At 48.4% G+C, this 24,446-nt stretch overlaps 1 protein-coding gene across 1 annotated transcript in view; it reads right to left on the reverse strand.

Moving 5' to 3' along the window:
• Nucleotides 1-7,114: 7,114 nt before the first annotated feature.
• LOC140898206 (uncharacterized) overlaps nucleotides 7,115-24,446 on the reverse strand; it is a 46,158-nt gene continuing 28,826 nt past the window's right edge. Inside the window, exons 7-8 of the mRNA XM_073311694.1 lie at nucleotides 15,561-15,567; nucleotides 7,115-11,579 (exon numbers count right to left, since the gene is read on the reverse strand). Coding sequence (XP_073167795.1) covers nucleotides 10,146-11,579; nucleotides 15,561-15,567 — 1,441 coding nt within the window. The 3' untranslated portion in view covers nucleotides 7,115-10,145. The remainder of the gene's footprint in view (nucleotides 11,580-15,560; nucleotides 15,568-24,446) is intronic.

The following is a 24,446-nucleotide window of genomic DNA, read 5'->3' on the forward strand; positions in this document are numbered from 1 at the left end:
GCTTTTTGGGTTTTAAATCGCCCTCCGGGAGGAATTTGTAAAACTCTCCAAAGGGCCGGGATTTCCCTCCCAATGCAGCACTCTGGGGACGGCGGGGGGAGGTGCGCGCTCTGCAGGGTAGCGCGGCACTGTGTCTGGCTCCGCACCCCAGACACACTGCTCTGAACAGCAGGGTACGGGGGCCGGGGGGCTAGAGAAGGGCATGGGGTCCCAAGGGGCAGTCAGGGGACAGGGAGCAGGAGGGGTTGGATGGGTCAAGGGTTCTGGGGGGAGCCTGACAGGGGGTGGGCATATCGAGAGGGGTCGGGGAAGACAAGGGACAGGGAGCAGGGGGGGTTGGATGGGGCGAAGGTTTGGGGGCAAAGTCAGGGGCAGGGAGCAGGGGGGGTAAGATGGGTCGGGGGTTCTGCGGGGGCAGTCAGGAGACAGGGAGAGGTTGGATAGGTGTGGGAGACCCGGGGGTCTGTCAGGTGGCGGGGGTGCGGATAGGGGTTGGAGCAGTCAGGGGCCAGTTGGGGGGGAAGTTCTAGGGGGGCATTTAGGGTGGGGAGGTCTAAGGAGGGGGCAGTTGGAGACAGGGAGAAGGAAGGCTTAGATGGAGAGCGGGGTCCTGGGGGGGGCAATCAGGGGACAAGGAGCTGCGGGGGTTAGATGGGTTGGCAGTTCTGTGGGGGGCAGTCAGGGGGCAGGAAGTGGGAGGGAGTAGATAGGGGGCAGGGCTACAACTCCCCCCCCCGCCCCCAGAGTGTCCTCTTTTTTGAACGTTCAAATATGGTAACCCTATGGGCCAAGCCTCCACTCCTGAGAGTTCAGGCGAACCTCCCCCTGTTCTCAGGGAGTCTTTGGACAGAGGACTCAGTGTTTCCATCAGGCTGCTCAGTTGCAAATGCAGCCACTCAAAGACGTGAAGAATGGAAGCGAAAGAGGAAAGCTGGACCCTCCGCTGAGCTCCTGCAATCAAGTGAGCCCAGCCTGGGAGAGACGAGGGAAAGCTCCAAGGTGGCTGGTGGCTGCAGGAATCCAGGGGAGGAGAAATAAATTGCTCATGATGAATCCTACGGGCTTTGTCTTGTGTGGTGAAGGGTTTAAAATGGGTCTAGTTACTATCACATTAAACTTTAGAATCACTGTGTCTGATTGAAGGGCAGGTCTGGAAAGGTCAGAGGTCACTCGAGGAGCTTCAAGTCTCCGATTCTGTCCCTATTGCCTGTTTTGACCAGCTGATCTCACCCCAACACATCCCTCAGGTGGTCGCAGTGATGAGCTCTTTCCCTCTTTTTCTGGATTAGCCGCCAGCATGGGGACAGGATACATGTGGCCAAGGAAATGGAGAGGCATGGGGGTCTCTTGCAGAGGCATGCAGAGAACTTGCAGAGTTGCCTGTTTATGCAGCTCCTCTTGGGGGAGCATGGTAGGGTACCGTGCACTCAGGGGCACCATTTCAAATTTTGGTGGTGGGGGGGAGGATAATTTCACCATGATTCAAAGGGCTACTTCAGCACCTGAAAACTCTAGTGTTTTGGCAGATAACTTAGCAAAGAGCTGACAGGAACACTTGCCAGACTGCTTTCCGGGGAAGACAGCTGTAAGAATGGATCCAGGGAATGGTTCTGCATCTCTGAGCTGTTTGGACACTTTCAGGGAACATTCCTGATGCAAGAGAGAGATTCCCCAAAGTTATCCTGGGTAACCCTGAGAGACTTATGGAAAACTAGCAGATACCACATCTCTGCTGTCACTGTGCACGGATAAACTTGGACTGTCCGAACCTGTTCATGTATTTTACCTGCTTTAAGCTCTCAATAACTTTCACATGTAAAAGAAAGAAAATTAAATAAATGACGTAGTTACACCGATATAGTGCCGTATTGTAAACCCAACCTCAGAGTTGTCCCATTGAAATGGAATTATTCACAGCAGTAATTAAAGTTAAACGTTAAAACGTTTAAACGTGCACGTTAAAGTGTTTCCAGGGCTGAGATTAAGGCCACAGCTTATGAGAGGGGCAGACGCAAGAAGAGAAGAGTGGTGCAAAAACTGAAATACCACGTGGAACGTGGCCCAAACAATGCATCATGAAAAATAAACTCATCTTGTTATACAGTAATAGAGCTGGTTCAAAACAGTTTTACCCTCACAATGCAACCTTTGAACTAAAAATGCCACTTTGGATTACTTTGATCATTTGAAAAGAGTTCCCTTTTTAAAAAAAACATTTTGGATTTCCCTGCCCACTTGAGAGAGAACATGGAGTTTTTCCCACCAAAACTAAACAGAAATTTGATCATTATAAACATTTGCAAATAAGTTTGAAGAATATGGGGCCGGGGGGAATTGGTTTCTTCTTCCATTTTCATGACCCTCTCCACCCCTGCTATTTTTGACCAGTTCTAATTATGAATAAATGTCTGTCTGTCCATGAATGATAAATATGTCTGCTCCTGAAACATTTACAACAATGGCTCTCGTGAGGAGCACTGAGGTCACATTACGCAGAGAAACACCCAGGCCTACAGGGTTCACATTCTCAAAGACATAAACCGCCCCAGGACGGGAATGTAACACACAACACAGCGTGACTGCCCCTTTTTTTGTTGTTGGTGGCAAATTGTGCTTTTTTGAGGTGGGGGGAGTTTTATTTGAAAGGAGTTCTTCATCCTCTCCCACTCTCATCCAGGGGTGCTGGAACAGGGGAGACCAGGGCCCACCAGTTTTCACTGGCCATAAGTGTGAGCGACTGGATGAAGGGGGAGAGAAGGGAGCGGGAGGGGGGCAGTGTTTTGGGGGCAAGGGGCAGCGTGAAGTGGGAGCTCAGGGAGAAAGGCGGCATGAGGGGGGGCTTCGGAAAGGGATGTTTTGAGGGGGCCGGACTTCGAGGAGAAGGGGTGGCACAGGGGCTGGGCCACAGTTTGGGTGCCAGCAGCCCCCCCACACTTTTAGGAAGCTTTTGCCCATCTTGCCCTCATCTCAAATCAATTTGTTACAGTAAGAAAACTTTGAGCAACAAGGAGACTCAGAGACCCACAATATAACCACTAAAATCCTCACCCGCCCCAAGAGCTGGGCAAACAGAATTTTTTTGGTCGCTGACAATTCCAAAAAAAGAGATGGAAAAAAACTGGTTTCAGGTTGAACAAAACTAAAATTTTTCCAAATTTCTGATGAACCAAAAAGCTTTTAAAAAAAAACCCCCAAAAAATACAGGAACTATTCAAGATTTGTAACTTTTTGAATTTTTAAAATAAAACTGAAGGACATTTTTAAACAAAAAATTGTTTCAAACTGAAAAATCAAAATGGATTGTTTGGAAAGTGTCTAAACTAAATGCTTCGACTTTTTAAGAACTTGGGGGAGGGTCTGGACGTGAACAATTCAGCAGACCGGATATGAATTCGCAAACTGCTGAAGCTAAAATAGATTTAGATGAAAAGTTTCGCCTAGTCTAGTCCCCACCACTGAGGGGCATCGTAAGAGGGATCAGCTCTTCTAGCTGGTTCCCCAGCCCAAGTCTGTCTCCATTTAATGGGTCCCTCCCCCCACTCCGGTTTAGGGTTGCCAGTTTTAATTGGACATATTCCTGAAGATTTTATCACATGACAATTAATCTTTAATTCTTGCAGACTCCCGGTCATCCTGGAGGATTGGCAATGCTAGTCCAGTTTCCTGGGCCACATCCGTGTCCCCACCTAATGGATCCCTTTCTCTGGGTTCCTGGGTCAAGCGTCTGTCCTCCATTAGCAGGTCTCCTTCCCCATTCTCCAGGGCTGGGTCTCGATTCCTGTTTCTGGTTCCCTGGGCCTGGTCCCCGTCCCTGTCACACACTGCGGGGAGCTCAGATTCCTGTCAATCCTGCGGACTTCCAGGCTGCTGGGAGGGATGAGTTAGCAGCTTCCTGAAGACGAGTCGCGAGTAGGCAAACACTTTCCCTCTACCTTTCCAAAACCCACATTCGTATAGTGAGACTGGCACTCCCACCACTGCCACCACTCCACGCACCAGGAGATGATTCCAGGACGCTGGCTCTGAAACAAAAAAGAGAGAAAGGCCCCATGACTAAGGGACTCCGTTAAATCATCCCACTGCTGCCATGAGGCTCCCAGAAGATGAAGACGTTCCTGGGACACAGTAAGAGCTGTGTTGGGTCGTGTGCACATGGTCACCACTCAGAGCAGCGGGAATGAGATCTCCAGGCTCATTATCCCCATCGGCCAACCTGACGGAGGGAGAAAGGTGAGCCCGGCAAAGCAGCCCCTGTTTCAGAGTCTGGGAACTGTGATTTTTAAGATGCTCCAAGATGGGGTCCCTCATGTCTTAAGGTTAGAGGGGACGGTTAGGATCATCTACTCCAGCGTCTCCTGAAGTGTGGGGAAGGGCTAGCCATGGTGGGAAGGGTGGGGTTTGAAGATGTATACAAGAAAATGGGGGGTGGGGTCGCTAACACATTGCTGACGGGTGAGGGGCAAGATTGGTTTCTTTGCCTTGAGGAGGGGGCTCAGCTTTTAAAAGTTTTGGGAAGAATAATTTAGTCTGAGCCCTGGCATAACCCAGGCCAGAGAACGTCGCCTACTGATTCCTGCACCCAGTCCAGTGATTTATGGCACTGACTTGGCATTGAGAGGGATTTTATCATACGCTGAAATCCAGCTGCAGAAGGGAAAGGGCATTAGAAGCTGAAAGACCCCAGAAGTGGCTCTGGTTTTCTACTCAAAATAACCACCCAGGGCTGATTTTCCCCGGCCCAGCGCCTTGCAGTCATGCACCCAGCACCTAGTGAGTGCGGTGTGCAGGCAGGCTCCCAAATCCAGACAGCGGCACTTCACATCCCCATTGCCCTGGCATCAGGGACTGCCCTGAGCGTCCATCCTGCAAACACATATGCACCTGAGCCCTCCCACTGCGATCCAAGGCTACTCCTGCTGATGGAGTTAAACACGTGGCTCAAGTGTTTGCAGAGGTTCCAAAGAGCTGAGGCTCTGTGCAAAAGGAACATTACTCCAGTTATTCCAATCTGTAGCCAGACAGCCAGCCCCCCCTCTCAGACCAGCATTGCTGGGAACACAAGGGAGCCAAAACAATAGGGCACTTAACATCAATTCCAGCACAGCCTTTGAAGCTGTGAGAAGCACAGTTGTGGTGCTACAATGTGCCTCTGGGAACAGATACAAGGATTAGGCTCCCAGCAGACAGAGAAGCTGTGACAGACATGGCTCTTAGCCCCTACTAAATAGCGTGATGCACACACACCAACATCCTAGGTGGGAAAATATTTACCCTAATAAAAGGAATGTCCAGTAGTCAAAACTTATTGTTTCTCTCCCTTGCAAGTGTAAACTACTCTTGCGAGAGCTGGCGTCGCCCAGACAGACCGGCCCCAATTTGGCATAAGAAAGGAGAAAGAGAATAAAGGAGTACAGAGGTATAAGTATGGGACCTACAGCACCATGATTTTTGAGTGCTTTTCACTATCTATCTGCTGGTCAGATAAGTGACAGCCTCCCAAGGCTTCTGCAGCTAAGAGGGTCCCTAAGCCTTGTCCCTTATTCGTCTTTCCGCGGAATTGAGTGACCGATCCTGGCTTGGCACCGCTGGAATCGAGAGATGCAAGGAGGGTAAGAAGCACCCACACCTGATCTCCTATCTTTAGTGTACACATATTTTGAAATAGAGCTCTATACTTTGTTTTCTTTCTTTGGGATTGTGGCTTCAGTTTTGTTTTGATTTGCTGAATATGATTATTCTGTTTGTCTGCACTTACCATTTTGTATCTGCCTTTCGGGTACAACAGTGAGAAAGCTAGACAGTGCTAATAGCTCATCAGCAAAGACAATGGACCATGGAAAAGGTTTGCCCTCACCGGGGAACATTTTAACCAGCCTATGGGTAATGGCTGCTATGACTCAGCAAGACATGCAAGGGCATGTGAGCAGACTACATGACACTATATTCCATTTTGGTACCTGCGTTTTTCCACGAACAGGGCCTGGAACTTAGCTTGAAACAAAGGGTTCCCTCCATATGGAGAGACTATATAAAGTGGGGAGTGACATCATGATTTGTCTTCACTCCCCCACAACTCAACACCTGAAAGAAGCTCTGGAAGACAAAGGACTGGGATCGGGGAAGGGGAGCCCAAGCTGCAAGGCAGATGCAGCTTGTGCCTTAAGAATCTGCAAGCCTGCTTGTATCATCAGTCAGGGTGAGATATTGCTAGTTCAAATCCTATCTATCTGGTAATTTCGGCTTAGTTTGCAGTTTTGTTTATTTGCTAGGTAATCTGCTTTGATCTGTTTGCTATCACTTATAATCACTTAAATGTTTCTGTAGTTAATAAACTTGTTTTATAAGAACATAAGAATGGCCGTACTGGGTCAGACCAAAGGTCCATCTGGCCTAGTATCCTGTCTTCCAACAGTGGCCAATGCCAGGTGAATGAACACAACAGGTAATCATCAAGTGATCTATGCCCTGTCTCCCATTCTCAGCTTCTGCCAAACAGGCTAGGAACACCATCCCTGCCCATCCTGGCTAATACCCATTGATGGATCAATAAGTTAAAGAAGTATGGGCTGGATGAATGGACTATAAGGTGGATAGAAAGCTGGCTAAATTGTTGGGCTCAACAGGTAGTGATCAATGGCTCCATGTCTAGTTGGCAGCTGGTGTTAGGGGGCTTATTCCTTCACCCACTTACTTCCCTGGTCCTTCTCGCATGAACAGAGAGCAACAATACCCGAAGTCCAAAGGTGCAAACAATTCGATGTTTATTGGGGTGAACTTCCAGCAAGCATGATTCCAGTTTCCTTCCTTAGTATCCTCCTTCCCAGCTCTGACACCACAAAGCCTTACACCTGTGTCCCTGTTCCCATTCCTGTCCTTAGCCAAACATGATTCCAACTTCCTTACTCCCATTCCCTGTTCCCATTTCCCCCTTTAGCAAAACATGATTCCAATTTTCTTACCCCCATTCCCATCTCCCCCTTTAGCAAAACATGATTCCAATTTTCTTACCCCCATTCCCTGTTCCCATCTCCCCCTTTAGCAAAACATGATTCCAATTTTCTTACCCCCATTCCCTGTTCCCATCTCACACACCCACATGCCCACCCCCCCCCCTTACTTCCTGATTGACTGCAGACTATATAGTAAAACTTGAGTTCTGCTTCGCTATACCTTAACCAATCATTTTCCTGAAATTTAACTAACCAATCCTAACATATTGTAACATGATTATGTAACCAATTATATCCCACCACCTTAATTAGTTTACACCCAGCAAAATTAATTATACAGCAGACAGGAACAATTACAGAAGCAGACAGATTATACAGACAAACAATAGCAAAGTGGGAACTATAATGACAAAACAATACAGAAGTGAGGATTTCACAACTACATCTATAAAGACATAAGGGTTTCCCAGCTGTGTCTATTGTGAAGTGAGTTCTTAACTAACAGAAAACTATCAAACTGAACTTCCTTTTACATCCTCTAGGCTCTTCCTTTTCTCTGGAGGTGATAGATCAGATCACCTTTCTAATAGCCCCAGATTCCCTTATTTCAGTGTGACTAATCTGGAATGTGAAGAGGTGACCGTTCACTTCCTAGCTTATGGCTGCCTCTGCTGCTTAGCCAAAGGCCTTAGCCTAAGAACAGGGCCTCAGACTGTCACTGTGAGAGAAGGCCCTCACACCAGGAGACAGTGATTTTGATTCTTTCTTTTATACCTCTGTAACTAGCTAAGTGATAAGAATACACCTAAATTCTTAGAGTATAGGCCTTTACAGACAGGCCTGAATATCGACATCCTAACAGATGACCAGCCAGGTTTAGGGCTCCTCATATCTCTCTGGCCTCAATGATTGGGGTCAGCCTGGCTTCAAGGCTGGCCAGGTCTGTTGACATCCCCAGCTCACTTCTTGCCTGCACCCAACTTCATCATTTCAGCAATCGAGAGAGACTGTCCCCCTGCCCCCATCATTCTTTGTGCGGTGTCATTCATGACCCTTTAGAGTTCAGGGGCAGCTTCACATGACACTCATAGACCTATTCTTGTCTCTCTCTGGCTCTGATGCAGGGAGTTCACAGTTCTCAGCCTCAGTTGTCTGGCTCTGAAGAGCAAACCCAGCAGCTTCCTAGCTCTGATCCCCCCACCTTCTCCCCCTCCTGACTGTTTCTCACATCACTGCAGGGATAAGGCAAATAACTTCTTTCCCTGTTTCAGTCTGTGAATCTTGCTCTCACCTTCAGTGTTTGTGCTGAGAGATATTGATCATTGTCATTGTTCCAACACACAAAAGATCTCATGACAAAGGGTTAGACAGGTTAAAATAATATTTTTTTTAAAAAGGCTTTTCTGGCAATGATAATTTGTCTCATGAAGTCTTCAACAAATCTGAGCTACATCATGTCAAATTAAACTAATATTTAAGTATGTGACCAAACGGCCTTCACAAAGAAAGAAAAACCCACAATACATGTTGGGCTATAAAACACTTTCACATTCATAAACTGAAATCTCAGAGAATCTTTTAAGACTCAAAATCAGGAAAATAAATGTACCCATGTTCTTCTGAAGTGGCTAAACCTGCTTTACTTCTTGCCTCATTATTTGGGTGTATTAGTTACAAAAGTTATAGCATCATTATGCTAAAAGAAAGACAAAAAAAAAAACCCACCCAAACTTCCCATCTACAAATGATCTGGAGTAGCCTAGAAAAAGCCCAGAAGCAATTTTATCAATAGATGGAAACAGGGCTATAAGACTGGACAGGTCAAACTGTGCTTTGAGGGTCACTGGGATTTCCCTGCCCACTCCCAGGTCTGTGACACTTTCTTCTCCAGCCTTCAGGAGTCTGATTTAGGATCATAGAAATCAAACTGTGATTCCTAAGCATGGAGAGCCAAGGCCACTGTGGTAAGTGACCCTTTGGGAGATAGAGGGGTAGAATGGGGAGAGGATAAAACTCTCTATTGCTTGGACAGAGTTACTGTGCCAAAGGTGGAGTGTGATAGTGATGAGGGAAGGAGGGAATCCCTGCAACTCACCCCATCACCCTCGAATAGCACAGAAGCTAGAACAACATTTACTGTCACTGCTCCAATTTTTTAACATCTAGTTAATTCTGGTCCATAAGGTAGAAAATGTACAAACAATAAATGGTTTTCACCTCGGCCTGAACTAATGTGAGAATTTCCCAGAATGAGACAATCTGGCCCCAAAAGGGGAACTCAGGGACTGGCCATCACTCTGCTAACAGGGGGATAAGATGCTCAGGGTCAGTTTATACTAGGAATCTGATGGAGGGTCACAGAGATGCGCTGGCTAATCCCGACCACATTTCCTACCATAAAGAGAACCTCAGAGGCTGATGCTATGGAGGCAGAGGTGGGATCTCTGGGCCTCCTACAAAAAGCCCTGTGGAAATCCATCCCCTGTGCTCTCCCTCTCTCCTTAACCCATGATCCTCAAACATTCAATAGCCCCAGCACCCAGCTTGCTCTGCTTCCTAGTTCCAGAAGCTTCAAACATTTAATCCCCAGTTCCTTGCACAAAACGATCCTCCTGGTCCCTCAATATCCCACAGATCCCAGTGCCTTGGGGGATTTGGGGAGGGAAGGAGTTACCAGCCTTTCTGGACACCCCCGTTCCAGGGAACAGCTCAAGGTAATTGGAGTAGCCCAGCCCAGGGGCTGGTGGAAGATGCGGGGGTGGGAAAGGTGTCTAGACAGAAGGTAGGGCCAAGCCCAAGTGTCCTTCTCTTAATCTCCATGGAAGGGGAATCCCATCTGGAAAGGATGGGAGAGGGGGAAACTTCAGCCAGGCCGAGGGAGCAGCTGGGGAAGTTTTTCTCTCTTCCTTCCCCCACCTGTGGCCCATTCGCTCAGCAACCAAGACTGCAGCAGGGAGATGGGGCTGATTGGGGCTTCCCATCCTCTGCCTTGGGTTTGCTTAGACCAGTCTAATATGGTGTTATTTACACTTGGAGCATTTTCCACCCTGGGAACGTCTCAGAGGTTTCTTCCCTGTGTGGATTTGCTGATGCCTGATACTATGGGAGCAACCAATAGAAGCTTCCCCCACTTTCAAGGTCTCTCTGTTGTATGGTTCACTGATGCATGAACTCAGATTGAATCTTTTCCCACAGTCAAGCTATTTCTAGGGTCTCACGCTTGTGGATTCTCTGATGTTTAGTAAGCTCTGAGCTCATATTGAAGCTTTTCCCGCAGTCAAGGCATTTATGAAGGTTATAGCCTGTGTGGATTCTTTGATGTATAATAAGGTTTGATCGCTGATTGAAACTTTTCCCACACTCCAAGCATTTATGGGGGCTCTCTCCTGTGTGGATTGCCTGATGTCTAATAAGGTTTGTTCTCTCAGTGAAACGTTTCCCACAGTGGAGGCATTTATCAGGTTTATCTCCAGTATGAATTTTCTGGTGTCTAATAAGGTGTGAGCTCTGAATGAAGCTTTTCCCACACTCAAGGCATTTATAGGGTCTCTCCTCCGTGTGGGTCCTCCAATGTCTAGTGAGGTATGAGCTGTGGCTAAAGTTTTTCCCACAGACCAAGCACTTATGGGGTCTCTCTCCAGTGTGGGTTGTCTGATGTATAACAAGGCTTGATTTCTGAATGAAACATTTCCCACAGTCCAGGCATTTATATGGCCTTTCTCCCATGTGGATTCTCTGATGTTTAGTAAGATTTGATTTGTGACTGAAACTTTTTCCACAGTCCAAACATTTATAGGGCTTCTCTGCTGTGTGGATTCTCTGATGCACAATAAGGCCTGAATTGTAAGCAAAACTTTTCCCACAATCCAAGCATTTATGTGGTTTCTCTCCTGTGTGTATTGTCTGATGTGAAATAAGGTTTGTTCTCTGAATGAAACTTTTCCCACAGTCCAAGCACTTATGAGGTCTCTCTCCTGTGTGGATTGCTTGATGTGTAACAAGAGCTGATCTCTGTGTGAAACTTTTCCCACACTCCAAGCACCTATGGGGGCTCTCTCCTGTGTGGATTACCTGATGTCTAATAAGGTTTGGTCTCTCAATGAAACTTTTCCTACAGTGGAGGCATTGATGAAGTTTGTCTCCAGTATGAATTCTCTGATGTCTACTAAGGTGCGAGCTCCGAATGAAACTTTTCCCACACTCGAGACATTTATAGGGTCTCTCTCCCAGGTGGGTCCCCCAATGTCTAATGAGGTATGAGCTGTGGCTAAAGCTTTTCCCACAGTCTAAGCACCTATGGGGTCTTTCTCCAGTGTGGGTTATCTGATGTGTAACAAGGCTTGACTTCTGAATGAAACATTTCCCACAGTCTGGGCATTTATATGGTCTTTCTCCTGTGTGGATTCTCCGATGTTTAGTGAGGTTTGAGCTGTTACTGAAGCTTTTCCCACAGTCCAAGCATATATAGGGTCTCTCTCCAGTGTGGGTCCTCCAATGTGCAGTGAGGTATGAGCTGTGGCTAAAGCTCTTCCCACACTCAAAGCATTTATGGGGTTTCCCTCCCATATGGATTGTCTGATGTGTAAGAAGGTGTGATCTCAGAATGAATTGTTTCCCACATTTGAGGCACTGATTGGATCTCTCTTTCTTGTGATTTGTCTGCTGGGCTGTGGTTTCCTCAGGATCCTTGCATCCTCCCACATATTTAATAGATTCAGCCACTTTCTTGGTAGGCTGTTTTCTGAATAGCCTCTCTGACCAGTTCTGATTTCCAGAGGCTTTTCCTTGTTCCAAGCACTGCGAGAAATTCCCTTCAGCTCTTCTCCCAAAGGTCCCCTGTGGTTCCACTTTCCCAGGAAATTCCTGATGTTGAGTCTCCTCCTCTTTCTCACTCTCTTGCTCATCACCTGCTGGGAGAAAGAGAGACAATCTGGGCAGGAGTCATTGTCTATGGTGGGGAAAAAGAGGTATAGCAGAAAGGGAAAATCCAACACAATAAATTTTCAAAGACTGAACAATTGGATTCTGCCTCCACATCCCATCCAAACACTCACAGGGAAGGAAATGCCTGCCGCTAGCAGGACGGGTGGAAAGCCATGAATGATATATATTGAGTACAGCCCTGACCTGGATGAGATGAGGCAGAACTGATGTGTTCACTGACACCACATTTTTGGGATTCTCAATGTTTTTCCTCAATCGCCAGATGGTTTCTGTGTCAGTTTCACCAACTCCTTACCTATGTGGGTATCTCTCAGAATCTCCCTTTCCTGGCAGGTCTGGAGATCGGGTACCCACGGCTCTTCCCATCGTTCCAGCCGGGTGATCAGGTCAGGTTTGGGAATGGGAAATCCTGCTCAGGGGGTGAAAAGAGACAAGATCAGGGTGCATGGAGAATAGGGAGAGTATTTATCACGAAGGACATTCCTGGAGTTGAACCTGTGCCTGTGCTGTGCTGGGGGAACATGGAATCCAAGAGGACAGGAACATCGTCATTGAACCCCCTTGGGGTTCAACATTGAATCCCCTTGTCTGGGGAGGTGAGAGGAATTGTTACACCCTCAATAGGAGTTTGCAGGATCTGTGCACTCTCCGGGCCTTGCTGACACACACACAGGTCTAGAGTTAACCCCCTGTCTATTTCTAAACCTGCAGCGCCCAGACCCCTCCTCATGGCTGAAGCTAGTCCCAAGAAAGGAGGTGAAGAGGGTGTGACACTGCACCGCATATTCTTCATAGTGATATTATTATGATATAATTATAGCGTAATTAATATTCTTTTTTTGCAAGATGGGTCATGTAAGATGTCATTGGAAAAGTTATGATTTGCTGAGTATGAATATCCAATTTGTATGCATGTATCATTTTTGAATCTGAAGTATTGATTATTGACTAGGAATCTGTAATTCAAATGGGCTTGCTCTGGAAAACACCCACAGCCAGCCTTTCAGGTACAACAATGAAAAAGCCATGCGAGGCTGATGGTCCATCAGCAAAGACAATGGACCATGGAATAGCTTAACCTTCCTGTGGGCATTTTGGCCAGCCAGTAAGCAATGGCTGCTATAACTCTACAAGGACATGTGACCAGACCACATGTCTCTGTACTCCATCTTGGGATGTCAGTATTTGTCCACAAACCAGTCTGGGAACCAAGTTTTGAAACAAAGGGTTTCCACCGTATGCTAAAGCTATATAAGGCAGGGAGTGAATTCATCTGTTCTGCACTCCCCATACAAGAAGTCTCCTGGAAACCCCTGAGGAACAAAGATTGAACTGGGGGAAGTGCTGGATCCAGGCTAAAGGGATTTCTAGCTTGTGTATGAAGACCTGAGAAACACAAGCTGTACAGCTAATGCAGCTTGTGCCTTAAGAATCTACAAGTCTGCCTGTACCATCATTTAGGGTGAGAATCTGCTAATTCATATCCATAGGTAACGAGTTATATGGGCTCGCTGTGCCCATGCTCCATCAATATTCATGATGGTGGGCCCGGCTCCACCAATGTTTGGGCCCCAGGCCTTGTCCTTTGGGGGTCCCCTCACCATGGGTCAGCAACACGGGGCACTCTCACCTCACTTTCCCCTGCCTCCCCACAGGCAGCTCCCCCCGTCCCCTGTGCGGAGAGTCCCAGCAGAGGCAGGGCAGCCCCACATGCTGCCTCCGTCCCTCCTCCTCCCTCAGCGCTGACCCAGCCAACAGGAGCTGCTGGGGGCGGCGCCAGAGCTGCCTGGCCGCACCTCCACAGCAGGGAGGGGGAGGGAGCCACAGACAGTGGCTCTTAGCCCCGGGCAGAGAGAGAGCAGCAGGAGTCTGTCACTGTCAGACAGACACAGCCGGGGGGTTGTGGGGAGAGACAGATAGAGCTGGGGGTGGGGGAAAGGAGCAGCAATGGGCACCCCGGAGCTGGCATAAAATACAGAGTACAGAGGGGGTTTCCTGGCAGGGCTATAGCAACCCCACCCCTGCAGAGCAGACACAGGCTGCAGTGGCTCCGTCCATCACTCCTCCCCACCCCACAGAGACCCACACAACCCTGTGCTCCCCCTAAAGACCCATGCCCCCGTCACCCCTCTCCAGAGAGCCCCCCCTTTGTGCCAGACAGCTCCCCTCCCCCACTGCCTCTCCTGCTTCCTACAACCTCCTCCTTTGCCTTCCTCCTCCCCCGCAACGGTCAATGGGAGCTGCACCTGAGGCAGGGTGCCTGCTTGCAGATGCAGACCTGCCTGGCCGTGCTCGTTGCTGCTGGTGCCAGGCTCCCCGCTAGCTCCCCAGGCTGCCCTGGACCCTGCGTCCCCCCGAAGTACGGGGCCTCCCAAAGCACAGGACGCGGGGCAATTGCCCCGGTCCATCCTGTGGACCGGACGGCTCTGCTTGGGCACCACCAAAAATTATACAAACCTGGCACCCATGTTCATATCCAACGTATTTAGTATATTAAGCTTAGTTTGTGTTTCGTTTATTTGCTAGGTAATCTGCTTTGATCTGTTTGCTATCACGTATAATCCCTTAAAATCTATCTTTTGTAGTTAATAAACTTGTTTTACGTTTTAATCTAAATCCAGTGTGCCTTTAAGTGAAGTGTCTTGGGAAAAAAATCTCAGCTTGATTTAACACAAGTTTGTTGCATTTCCTCCCCACACTGAGGGGGGAGGCGAACGCTGTGACCTTATGTTGTACAATTCCCTGTGCAGCACAATATGGTATAATTTTGGGTTCATAGTCCAGAGGGGTGCATGTCTGGGGAGCTGGGAGTTATCCTGGTTGTAGCATTTCTGTTGTTGGTTCATGCAGGGGTTGGACAGAGAGCCTGCATGTAACTGCAGCGGGGTGTGTCCCTGCCTGCGTGGACGCTGGTGGAAGTGTGGGACCAGGAGTGGGTCTACAACTTCTCACAGTAGCACAGTGTGAGAGGGAGCCCAGGCCTTGTGGGTCAGAGGGCTCAGTGGTACCCCAGTTCCAGGTAGCACCCCAGGAGGAACCAGTCACACAGGGATTCTGTGTGTGCCTGAGAAATAATCCAGACAAAACAATATATGACTTCTGCCCCCTTGAAAGCTGGAGGGGTAGGGATGAGATAGAATGTCCATTAGGTTTTGACATCCCTATCTCATTGAAAGTCTCTCTCACATAGCAGCTGTGGATTATAGGGTTCGTTCACCTCCAGTCTATCTCACCAAAGATGTACCTGACAGATTTGGAAATGCAAGACCCCATGGCTTCTAATAACAGAGAGGCCAGGAAAGCCTTACCCAGTGAGGTCACATTCTCGTAATTCTCCTTCATGACTTCCCTGTACAGGGCTCTCTGACTGGGGTCCAGCAGGGCCCCCTGCCCCTTGGTGAAATACACAGCCACATCCTCGAAAGTCACCGGCATCTGAAACAACAAATGTTCCCTACTCAGCACCTGCTGCCACAGTCACAATCCCACTATTCATGGGAAGGAAGGAAGAAAGCAAGCTAGCTCAGTGGGGGGGAGGAGGAACAGATTGAGCAGGATGGGGGTGAGATTCTGCTAGAGCAGCCAGAAAGCTTCAGGGGTTGGCAAGAAAGTGAGAGCTCCGTGTCCCTCCCAGCAGACAGAGGAGGGCAGAGTCTTCTAATTTACCACAAACCTATGAGGCACAGGCTGATGTGGGAAGCAGAGCTTTGGGTAGGGGACAGGGACAGGAATCCCAGCACCTTTCCTTTGTATTCCCCCGCAGTCTCTGCCTAGACTCTTGGTGGGGAACTCTGGTCTGTTTTCCCAGCCCTGTCTGGTGGGAGGGAGGGATGTTCCTGTTTTAGAAATGGGGGAATGTTTACCTCCCAATGGGCCTGTTCACAAATCAGGCCTTAGCCTGAGCAAGTCCCAGTGGGTTTTTCAGATCTTTCCTCCTCTCTACCTGACCCTATGTTTGGCCTTTTTTGGCCTTCCTAATTATATTTTTACACTTCATTTGCCAGAATTCATACTCCTTTCTATTTTCCTCAATAGGATTTAACTTCCACTTTTTAAAGGATGTCTTTTAGCCTCTCACTTCTTCTTTTACTTTGTTGTTTAGCCATTGTGGCACTTTTTATTGTGTCTTTTAAATTTGGGGTGCATTTAAGTTGAGCCTCTATTATGGTGTTTTTTAAAGGGTTTCAATGCAGCTTTCAGAGATTTGACTTGTGGCACGTATCTTTTATTTCTGTTTAACTAACTTCCTCATTTTTTGTATAGTTCCCCTTTTTGAAATTAAATGCTATCATGTTGGGCTGCTTGTGGTGTTTTCCCCCGCACAGAGATGTTAAATTTAATTATATTATGGTCACTATTACTAAGAGGTCCAGCTATATTCACCTCTTGGACCTGCTCCACTGACGACTGCATCAAGAATTGCCTCTCCTCTTGTGGGTTCCAGGACTAGCTGCTCCAAGAATTAGTTATTTAAGGTGTCAAGAAACTTTATCTCTGAATCCCGTCCTGAGGTGACATGTACCCAGTCAATATGGGGATAGTTGAAATCCCCCATTATTATTGCATCCGATGAAGTGAGCTGTAGCTCACGAAAGCTTATGCTCAAATAAATTTGTTAGTCTCTAAGTCTCAAGTACTCCTTTTCTTTTTGCGAATACACACTAACACGGCTGCTACTCTGAAACCTGTCATTATTATTGAGTTTTTTATGTTTATAACCTCTCTTATCTCCCTGAGCATTTCACAGTCACTATCGCCATCCTGGTCAGGTGGTCCCTACTGCTATATTCTTGTTGTTCAAGCATGGAATTACTTGATTCTGTGGTATAGTTTGGTTCATTTAAGATTTTTACTTCGTTTGATTCTACGCTTTCTTTCACATATAATGCCACTGCCCCACTAGCACAACCTGTTCTGATATTCTGATATATTTTGTACCCTGGTATTACTGTGTCCCATTGATTATCTTCATTCCACCAAGTTTCTGTGATACCTACTGTATCAATATCCTCATTTAATACCAGACACTCAAGTTCACCCATCTTATTATTGAGACTTCTAGCGTTTGCATATAAACAAAATAATTGTCACTTTCTAGCTGTCTGCCATGATGTGGTGTAATTGAATGGGACTTTTTTTTCATTTGACTGTTTCTCATCTGATCCTTCCCATATTGTATCATCTTCCATCCTCTCCTCCTTACTAGGACATAGGGAATTTCCATTTATAGATCCTCCCCTAAGTGATGTCTCTGTCTGAACCACATGCTCCTCCGCACCTGTCAGCTTTCCCCTAGCTCTTGGTTTAAAAACTGCTCTATGACCTTTTTAATTGTAAGTGCCAGCAATCTGGTTCCATTTTGGTTTAGGTGGAGCCCATCCTTCCTGTATAGGTTCCCCCTTTCCCAAAAGGTCCCCCACTTCCTAATAAATCTAAACCCCTCCTCCCTACACCATTGTCTCATCCACGTATTGAGACCCTGCAGTTCTACCTGTCTAACTGGCCCTGTGCATGGAACTGGAAGCATTTCAGAGAACACTACTATGGAAGTCCTGGACTTCAATCTCTTACCTAGCAGCCTGAATTTGGCCTCCAGGACCTTTTTCCTGTCCTTCCCTATGTAATTGGTACCTACATGTACCACCACCACCGGCTCCTCCCCAGAACTACACACAAGTCTGTCTAGATGTCTTGAGAGAGACAAGGTGGGCAAGGTAATATATTTACTGGACCAACTTCTGCTGGGGAAAGAGATACTCATTTGAGCTACACAGAGCTCTTCTTCAGGTCTGGGAAATGTACTCAGAGTGTCATAGCTAAATACAAAATGGAACAGATTGTTTAGCATTAGTAGATAACACATATTTCAAGAGACCATTCAAGGTGAAATTGGTCCAATAAAAGATATTATCTGACCCACCTTGTATCTGGGACTTGTATCCTGGGACTGACACAGCTTCAGTAACACTGTATTAAATATGAAATGGCAGAACTACTAACTGTGGTATGTAATAGTTTGCTAAAATCAGCATCTGTACCAGAAGACTGGACGATACCTAAGGTAATCTCCAGAGGCAATCCTTGCAATTACAGGCCAGTAAGACTAAATTCAGTTGACTTGGTTGAATCTATAGTAACGAACATAAATATCAGAAACATATATAAACATTATATGCTGGAGAACAGTCAACATAGCTTCTTCAGGCCAGAGAGAGGCAGACACTAGCCTCTCCTCCCTCTGGTGGCAGCAGCTGACGACTGAGTACCCCACTCTGCTCCAGCAGTCCCAGGCTGATCTCATTAGCTCACTGGGATCTACCCCTGCTGTTCTGGCGGTGACTCTGAGCCATAAATCCTGCTCAGAAATCCAAGAGGGGCCCTGGTCCATCCTGCCACCCCAGACGGTCCCAGTCAGGAGCCAGAGACCAGAAATCGTGAGTTTGGCTTAAGAAAATAGTGAAAGAGTGTGTCTGTTGGGGGCCAGTTCTGTGGGGCTATCTGCCTTGTAACTTTGGAGCCCTTAGGGGTTAGTCCCCTGCTCCCCCGCCAGCGTGACCATTTCCTCTGAAAACAAAATCCCCAGCTGGCTGATGGGTAGGGCAGCCCCCCGCACGATGCGGTGAGGGAGCTGCCATTGTATCTCTCACGATCGCTCTCCTTTATCACTAGCCTCTCTCCCCATTCCCCAGCCAGTCTCCGCTTGCACCGCCATTCTCCCTCCAGCCCCCCAAGTCTCACCCCCCCACTTTCTCCCCTTCTCACTGCCCCCCCGCACCATTTTCCTTCTATCCCACCCCTGTTCCCACCCGCTCCAGGATCCTCCTCCCGCCCCCTGACTCTCCGGCATTGCCTCATCCTCCCTGCAACGCAACCACTGCCCCCTACTCCCATCCCGCCCCCTGCATCCCTGTTCAGCCCCCTCCTACCCCTCACACATCCCATTTCATGCCTCAATCCCCCCCTGCCCCACTTCAGCCCCCTTCCGGCTCCCACCCCCCTTTATCCTCCCACGTGTCGCTGTCCCAGCCCTCCCCACGGCGCGCGCTGGCTTCACCCGCCCCGCAAACACCGGGAGCTGGCGGCAGCTTCCCCGGGCCCAGGGCAGGGAATCGCAGCCAGCCCCGCTGGGAGCAGCCTGGCACCGGGGGGCACCGCTCCCTGGGGGGATGGGCAGGTCTCTCTTACCTTCCCTCCAAGCGGTGCCCTCCCTGGGAGCAGGGCCTGGGGCCTGGGAAGGGGGGTCCTGGACAAGCTGGGGTCTCTGCACCGGGAGAGGCTCCTGGGAGCAGCGGGAATGTTACTGCTGGAGATTCCCCTCTCCCGGCTGCAGCCAGGGCTCCGGGGTCCCCAGCAGCAGCCGCCGGGGCTCGGGGATCTTGCAAGGAGCGTGGGCTCCTCACAAAGCCCCAGAGTCACTGCAGCGAGAGCGATTCACTTCCTGCTGCCCAGACTGAGTGACCCCAGCGATCGCTCCCAGAGCCGCATCCCAGCTGCTCCTGGGTCCTAGCGATCAAGGGATTGCACTGCAGCCCCCTGCCCCAGACACTGCCTCTGGGGGTCCCAGTTCCCCTGGGCACAGGCAGCTTCTCTCAGCATTAAGGGGGGATCAAGTGCAGAAGCCACTGTATCAATGGGCAGAAAGGAGACGTGCAGATCCCAGGATGGGGGGAGAAGGGGCATTTCTATGAAGACTGGGCGTTGTTCCACAGAGTCCCCAGTATTAACAGGGATACACATGGGTCCTGGTCCTTGACAGGCTGCCCAGAACCGGGATCAGCAGGAGACACGTTTCTCGGTGACACTGACTCTGTGTGTGAGTCACTCTGATCACAGACTGGCACAAGGAGCAGTTTGTCAGAGACGGTCTCTTGTCTCCATACCAGGCTCACTGGCTACTAGCCCTGGGCCGGAGCTACAAGCTCTGCTCCCCTAACTCGGGCCATGTAGCTGTCAGTGCTTTGCAGGTTCCTCTGGTTATTCGCAGGGCTGGATTAACCCGTCACTGGGCACTAGGCAACACCCGGCCATTTCTGCCCCCTGCCAGTCCCCCGCTGCCCCCCTCCTGGCTGGCTCCCCCTGTGGGCACTGACAGCAGCTCCCCATGCTTCACCTGGATGCTGGTGGTGAAGCACCAGCTGGTCTGGTTCCAGGGCTGCTGCTCTACGCACTCTGGATAGGCCCGAATGTCCCACATTGGTTGCGAGAGAGGGAGGCAGGGGAGCATCTGGGGTCAAAATTGAGCCACTGGCATTGTGCCATGGAGTTAAAACACCAAATTTAGCCTCCCCTCCCCCCACCTGAAATGGGACATGGGCCTGAGACAAAGCAGAGTGGGCAGGGGGGCAGCCACATGAGAGGCAGGCCAGGGAAACCATAGTGTGAGGCACGTGCTGGTGCTTAGGTATGAAATAGGGATCTGTGCGCCTAGCCTGAGCCAGTGGGAGCATGCCCAGCACCAGATTTGTAGGCATTTGGATGATTTAAATGACAGAAATTTAGGTGCATAGGATCTTTAGACACCATCAGAGTTAGGCAACAGCTGAGTGACTGGGGGGGTTGGGGGGCGGTTGAGGATCGATGTCACCTAAATGTCAGATTCAGGTACCTAAAGTGAAAGTAGCAGCTGGGGACCTAAATCTTTTTATGCATCTAGCCCCTGGTGCCTAACCTGCTTTGGTAACCCCACTCAGCCCCTATCTGCATCCTCAGGTGCCTAATACCTTAAAAAATATAACCCTAAGTCATTTTGGGAAAGATGCTTTTGAAAAACTTATCCAAAAGCTAATGGGCTTTAAAAATCAGTTTAATATAATAGGGGCCCATAAGCACTAAAATACCTTAATCGGAATAATATGGAGCTTTGAATGGTATCACTACAAGGCAGGGTCTGACTGTCGATGCTAAATGTCTGAACAGGCCCAATGTTAATGATTATTGCTAAAGCCAGTAACAGATTGACTTTGCTCAGAAAATGTGTTCTGCACTCTAGGGGTAAGCGCTGTAATTCTGGGGGAGAACAATCTGTGTTTCTTACACATAATAGAAAGTGAATGAAGTGCAGAGCCTCCTTCTCTCAGCAATCAGAAGATGCTGCCCCCTCTCCTCATCATTCCTATTGGGATGTCACTCATAGCCCTTTAGATTTCAGGGTTGCTCCTGAAATTTACGAAATCATTACATAGGCTGATCTGCATGTTTAGACTGTAAACTCTTTCCCTAAGGAGCTGTCTGTCTCCCATGATGTGTATATACAGTACCTAGCACAATACGGCTGTAGTCTTCTGTGGAGCCTCTGCCTGCTGGTGTATTACAAATAATCATGATATTAACTGAGATACAATTATGTTGCAACCAGACAAGAATGAATTTGGATGAAAGTGTGATATGAGGAACAGGCCAAGTATAAACAGAGAGAGACTCCCAAACCTACCAATCTAAACTCCCAGTGTGGCAAGACCTTATTCACAGGTTTAATTTTACTACTACCTATAGCCCCAATGATTTAAATGGGTCTCAGCTAGAATTAAGCAGGTGGTAAAGTTTAGAGAGTGGGGATCTTGGGCTGAAACACAGCTCAGAGACCAGAATCACTTTAGCCATATTATACATATATAAATTTGTGAGTATAGTGGCTGCAGTTGAGGCTATGATAGGGCAGAGTTGAGATTGTATGGGTGGCCTCACTGTGCATTTCCGTACCAGACCATGTTAGCATTGCTTTTACCGTTAATCTCCACTCTGAATCTGCTGGGTATTTAATGCAAGACAAACTACACTTGGGAGTGTGAGAAACTAAATTCTACTTTATTATTCCAAAGGACGAACAAAGACTCCTTTCCCCACTCCCAGCCCAGCTCAGCTTGGTACTTTACATCCGCAACCCAGCACATTGCTGCGCCCAAATCCCACATACACCAGCAACAGTTACAAACTGGTAGAAAAGTGCAGAAAATCCAGGAGAGATGCTGGGACCCAGTCATAAAGCAAACACTCTGAGAGCAGGGAATCCAAGGGGCTCAGATTAGAGTGTGGGCAGACTGTTTGTCATCTCCACACAGGACACTGGTAGATGGGGATGGGGTGACCAGCTGGGCTATCAGGCTCCTCATCTCCCTCTGGCCTCTATGGTGGAGATCAGCCTGGCTTCAAGGCTGGCTCAGAATTGTTGGCTTCCCCAACTTCCTTCTTGTCTCTGCCCAGCCTCATCCTCTCAGCAATCGGGAGACGCTGTCCCCTCCCCTCATATTTCATCTAGGGACATAATCTGTAGCCTCTAGATGTCAGGGATGGCTTCACCCAGCACTCACAGGGCAATTCCTGTGTCTCTCTGGCATTGGCACAGCAAGTTCACAGTTCTCGGCATCAGCTCTCTGGTTCTCAAGAGAAAAGTCTGCAGTTTCCCAGCTCTGTTTCCCCTCTCTCTCCCGGAGCGGAGATGTGACTACATCTCACATCTCTGCAGGGGTCAGAAAGTAACTCCATGCCCTCTTCAGTCTCAGCCTCTCGGAGTGTGAATCTAGCACTCACCCTCGGTATTCATTATGAGAGATATTGATAATTTTCATTGTTCAAACACACAAAAATCTCATGACAAAGGGTAAAGAAAGGTTAAAATAAAATAAAAAAGACTCTTCTGGCAAATGATCGTTTGTCTCGTAAAGTCTTTAATAAAACTGTTCTACATCCTGTCAAACTAAACTAAAATCAAACTATGTGACCAAGCAGCCTTCAGGAAGAGAGAAAAGCCAACACTACAAGATGGGCTACAAAACACTTTCAGGTTCATAAAGTGAAATCCCACAGAATCGTAACTCTCAAAAAACGGAAAACAAATGTATCCATTTTCCTCGGAACTGGCTAAACCTGCAGTACTCAGCACCTCCTCATTATTTGGTTGTGTCATTTACAAAAGTTTTAGCATTGTCCTAATGCAAAAAAAGAAACAAAAACAAACCAAAGCTAAAATCTATCCAACTACAAATGTTCTGGCCTTGGCTGGAAAAAACCAGGAGACACTTTACCAATAGATGGAAACAGGGATTTAAGCTCAGAAAGCTGAAACAGAGTTTTCAGGTTCATTTGAATTCCCCCTCCAAGTCCGGGACACTTTCATCTCTAGCTCTCAGGAATCTGAGTCAGGATCAAAAAAATCAAAGTGTGATTCCTAAGCATGGAGAATAAAGAACATTGTGGCAAGTGCCGTGCTGGGAGGTGGAAGGTAGAATGGGGAGAGGATAAAGTATCCAAGGCTGAAACAGGCTGCTGTGTTGGGATGGAGCGTGACGGTGAAGGGGGGAAGAGAGAATCCCTCCAACTCATCCCATCATCCTCAAATAACACAGAATCCAAACACCACTTTTTCCTATCCCTGCTCCAGCAATTTTAGAATCTATTTAATTCTGGTCTCAAAGGGAGTCAATGTACAAAAAATAAATGTTTTTGGCATAACCTGGAGCAATGTGAGACTATGTGGAAATGAGACAATCTCTCCCCAAAGGGGCAACTCAGTGACTTTAACAATCACTCTGCTAATGGGGGGATCAGACTATATAAAATGGTTGGGGTTAGTCTGACTAAGAAAAGTGGAGGAGGGTCGGGGGAGATTTGCTAGCTAATCCCAACCAATTTTCCCACCACAGAGAGATCCTCAGAAGCTGGTGCTGTGTAGGCAGAGGTGGGATCCTGAATCCTTTACACCTCCCACAAAAGACCGTGTGGAAATCAGTCCCTCTCAGTGGTGCTTTCTGAATGCAGAGGGGGCAGGGAAAAGGGGCAGAGGGGATGAGTGATAAGAGGCAGCACCTCTCTTCCCTGTACTCTCCTCTCTTACCCCATGATCCCCTAATACTTGATTTCCTCAGCACCCTCTGTATCCCACATCCACCAGACCCAACCATTCAATCCCCCAGTTTCTTCCCCCAAACCCATCCCTCCTGGTCCATTCACATTTGATCCCCTGTAACCCAGCACCTCAGGGGATTTAGGGAGGGAAAGTTTTGCTAGCCCCCAGGGACACTCACCCTACTGGGACCAGCTCCAGGTAAGTGGGGGAGCCCAGTCCAGGGGTTCCTGAAAAATGGGGGGTGGGGCAGGTGTCCCAAGTGAATGAAGGACTTGGACCAAGTATCCTTCTCCTAGTCTCCACGGAAGGGGCATCATGTCTTGGAAGGGAAGGGAGGGGGGAACTTCATCCAGGCCGAAGGAGCTTCTGGAGGAGTTTCACTCTCCCTTCCCCCACAGGTTAGCAGGAGGCAGGAAGGCCCATCAGTTCAGCAGCCAGGCCTACAGCAGCGAGGACAGCAGTTTGCTTAGACCAGGCTAACCGGAGGCTTACTGATCATCTCCGGGTCAGCTGCTGCTGGAACCTGCCCCCAGAGATCGGCAGCTGGATACGTGAGAGCCAAATGCCACTACTGTGTGTGGGAATTAGGAAATGCAGTTTTCACTATGGCTAGCCCTAGTCAGGCACTGAGAGAATTTCTCTCCTGTGTGGAGGAGTGTCTGATGTCCAGTGTGTTGTTAGCTCCAAGGAAAGCATTTTCCATGCTAAGG

This window comes from Lepidochelys kempii, chromosome 14, assembly GCF_965140265.1.
Source record: "Lepidochelys kempii isolate rLepKem1 chromosome 14, rLepKem1.hap2, whole genome shotgun sequence".
In the NCBI taxonomy this organism is placed as follows: Eukaryota; Metazoa; Chordata; order Testudines; family Cheloniidae; genus Lepidochelys; species Lepidochelys kempii.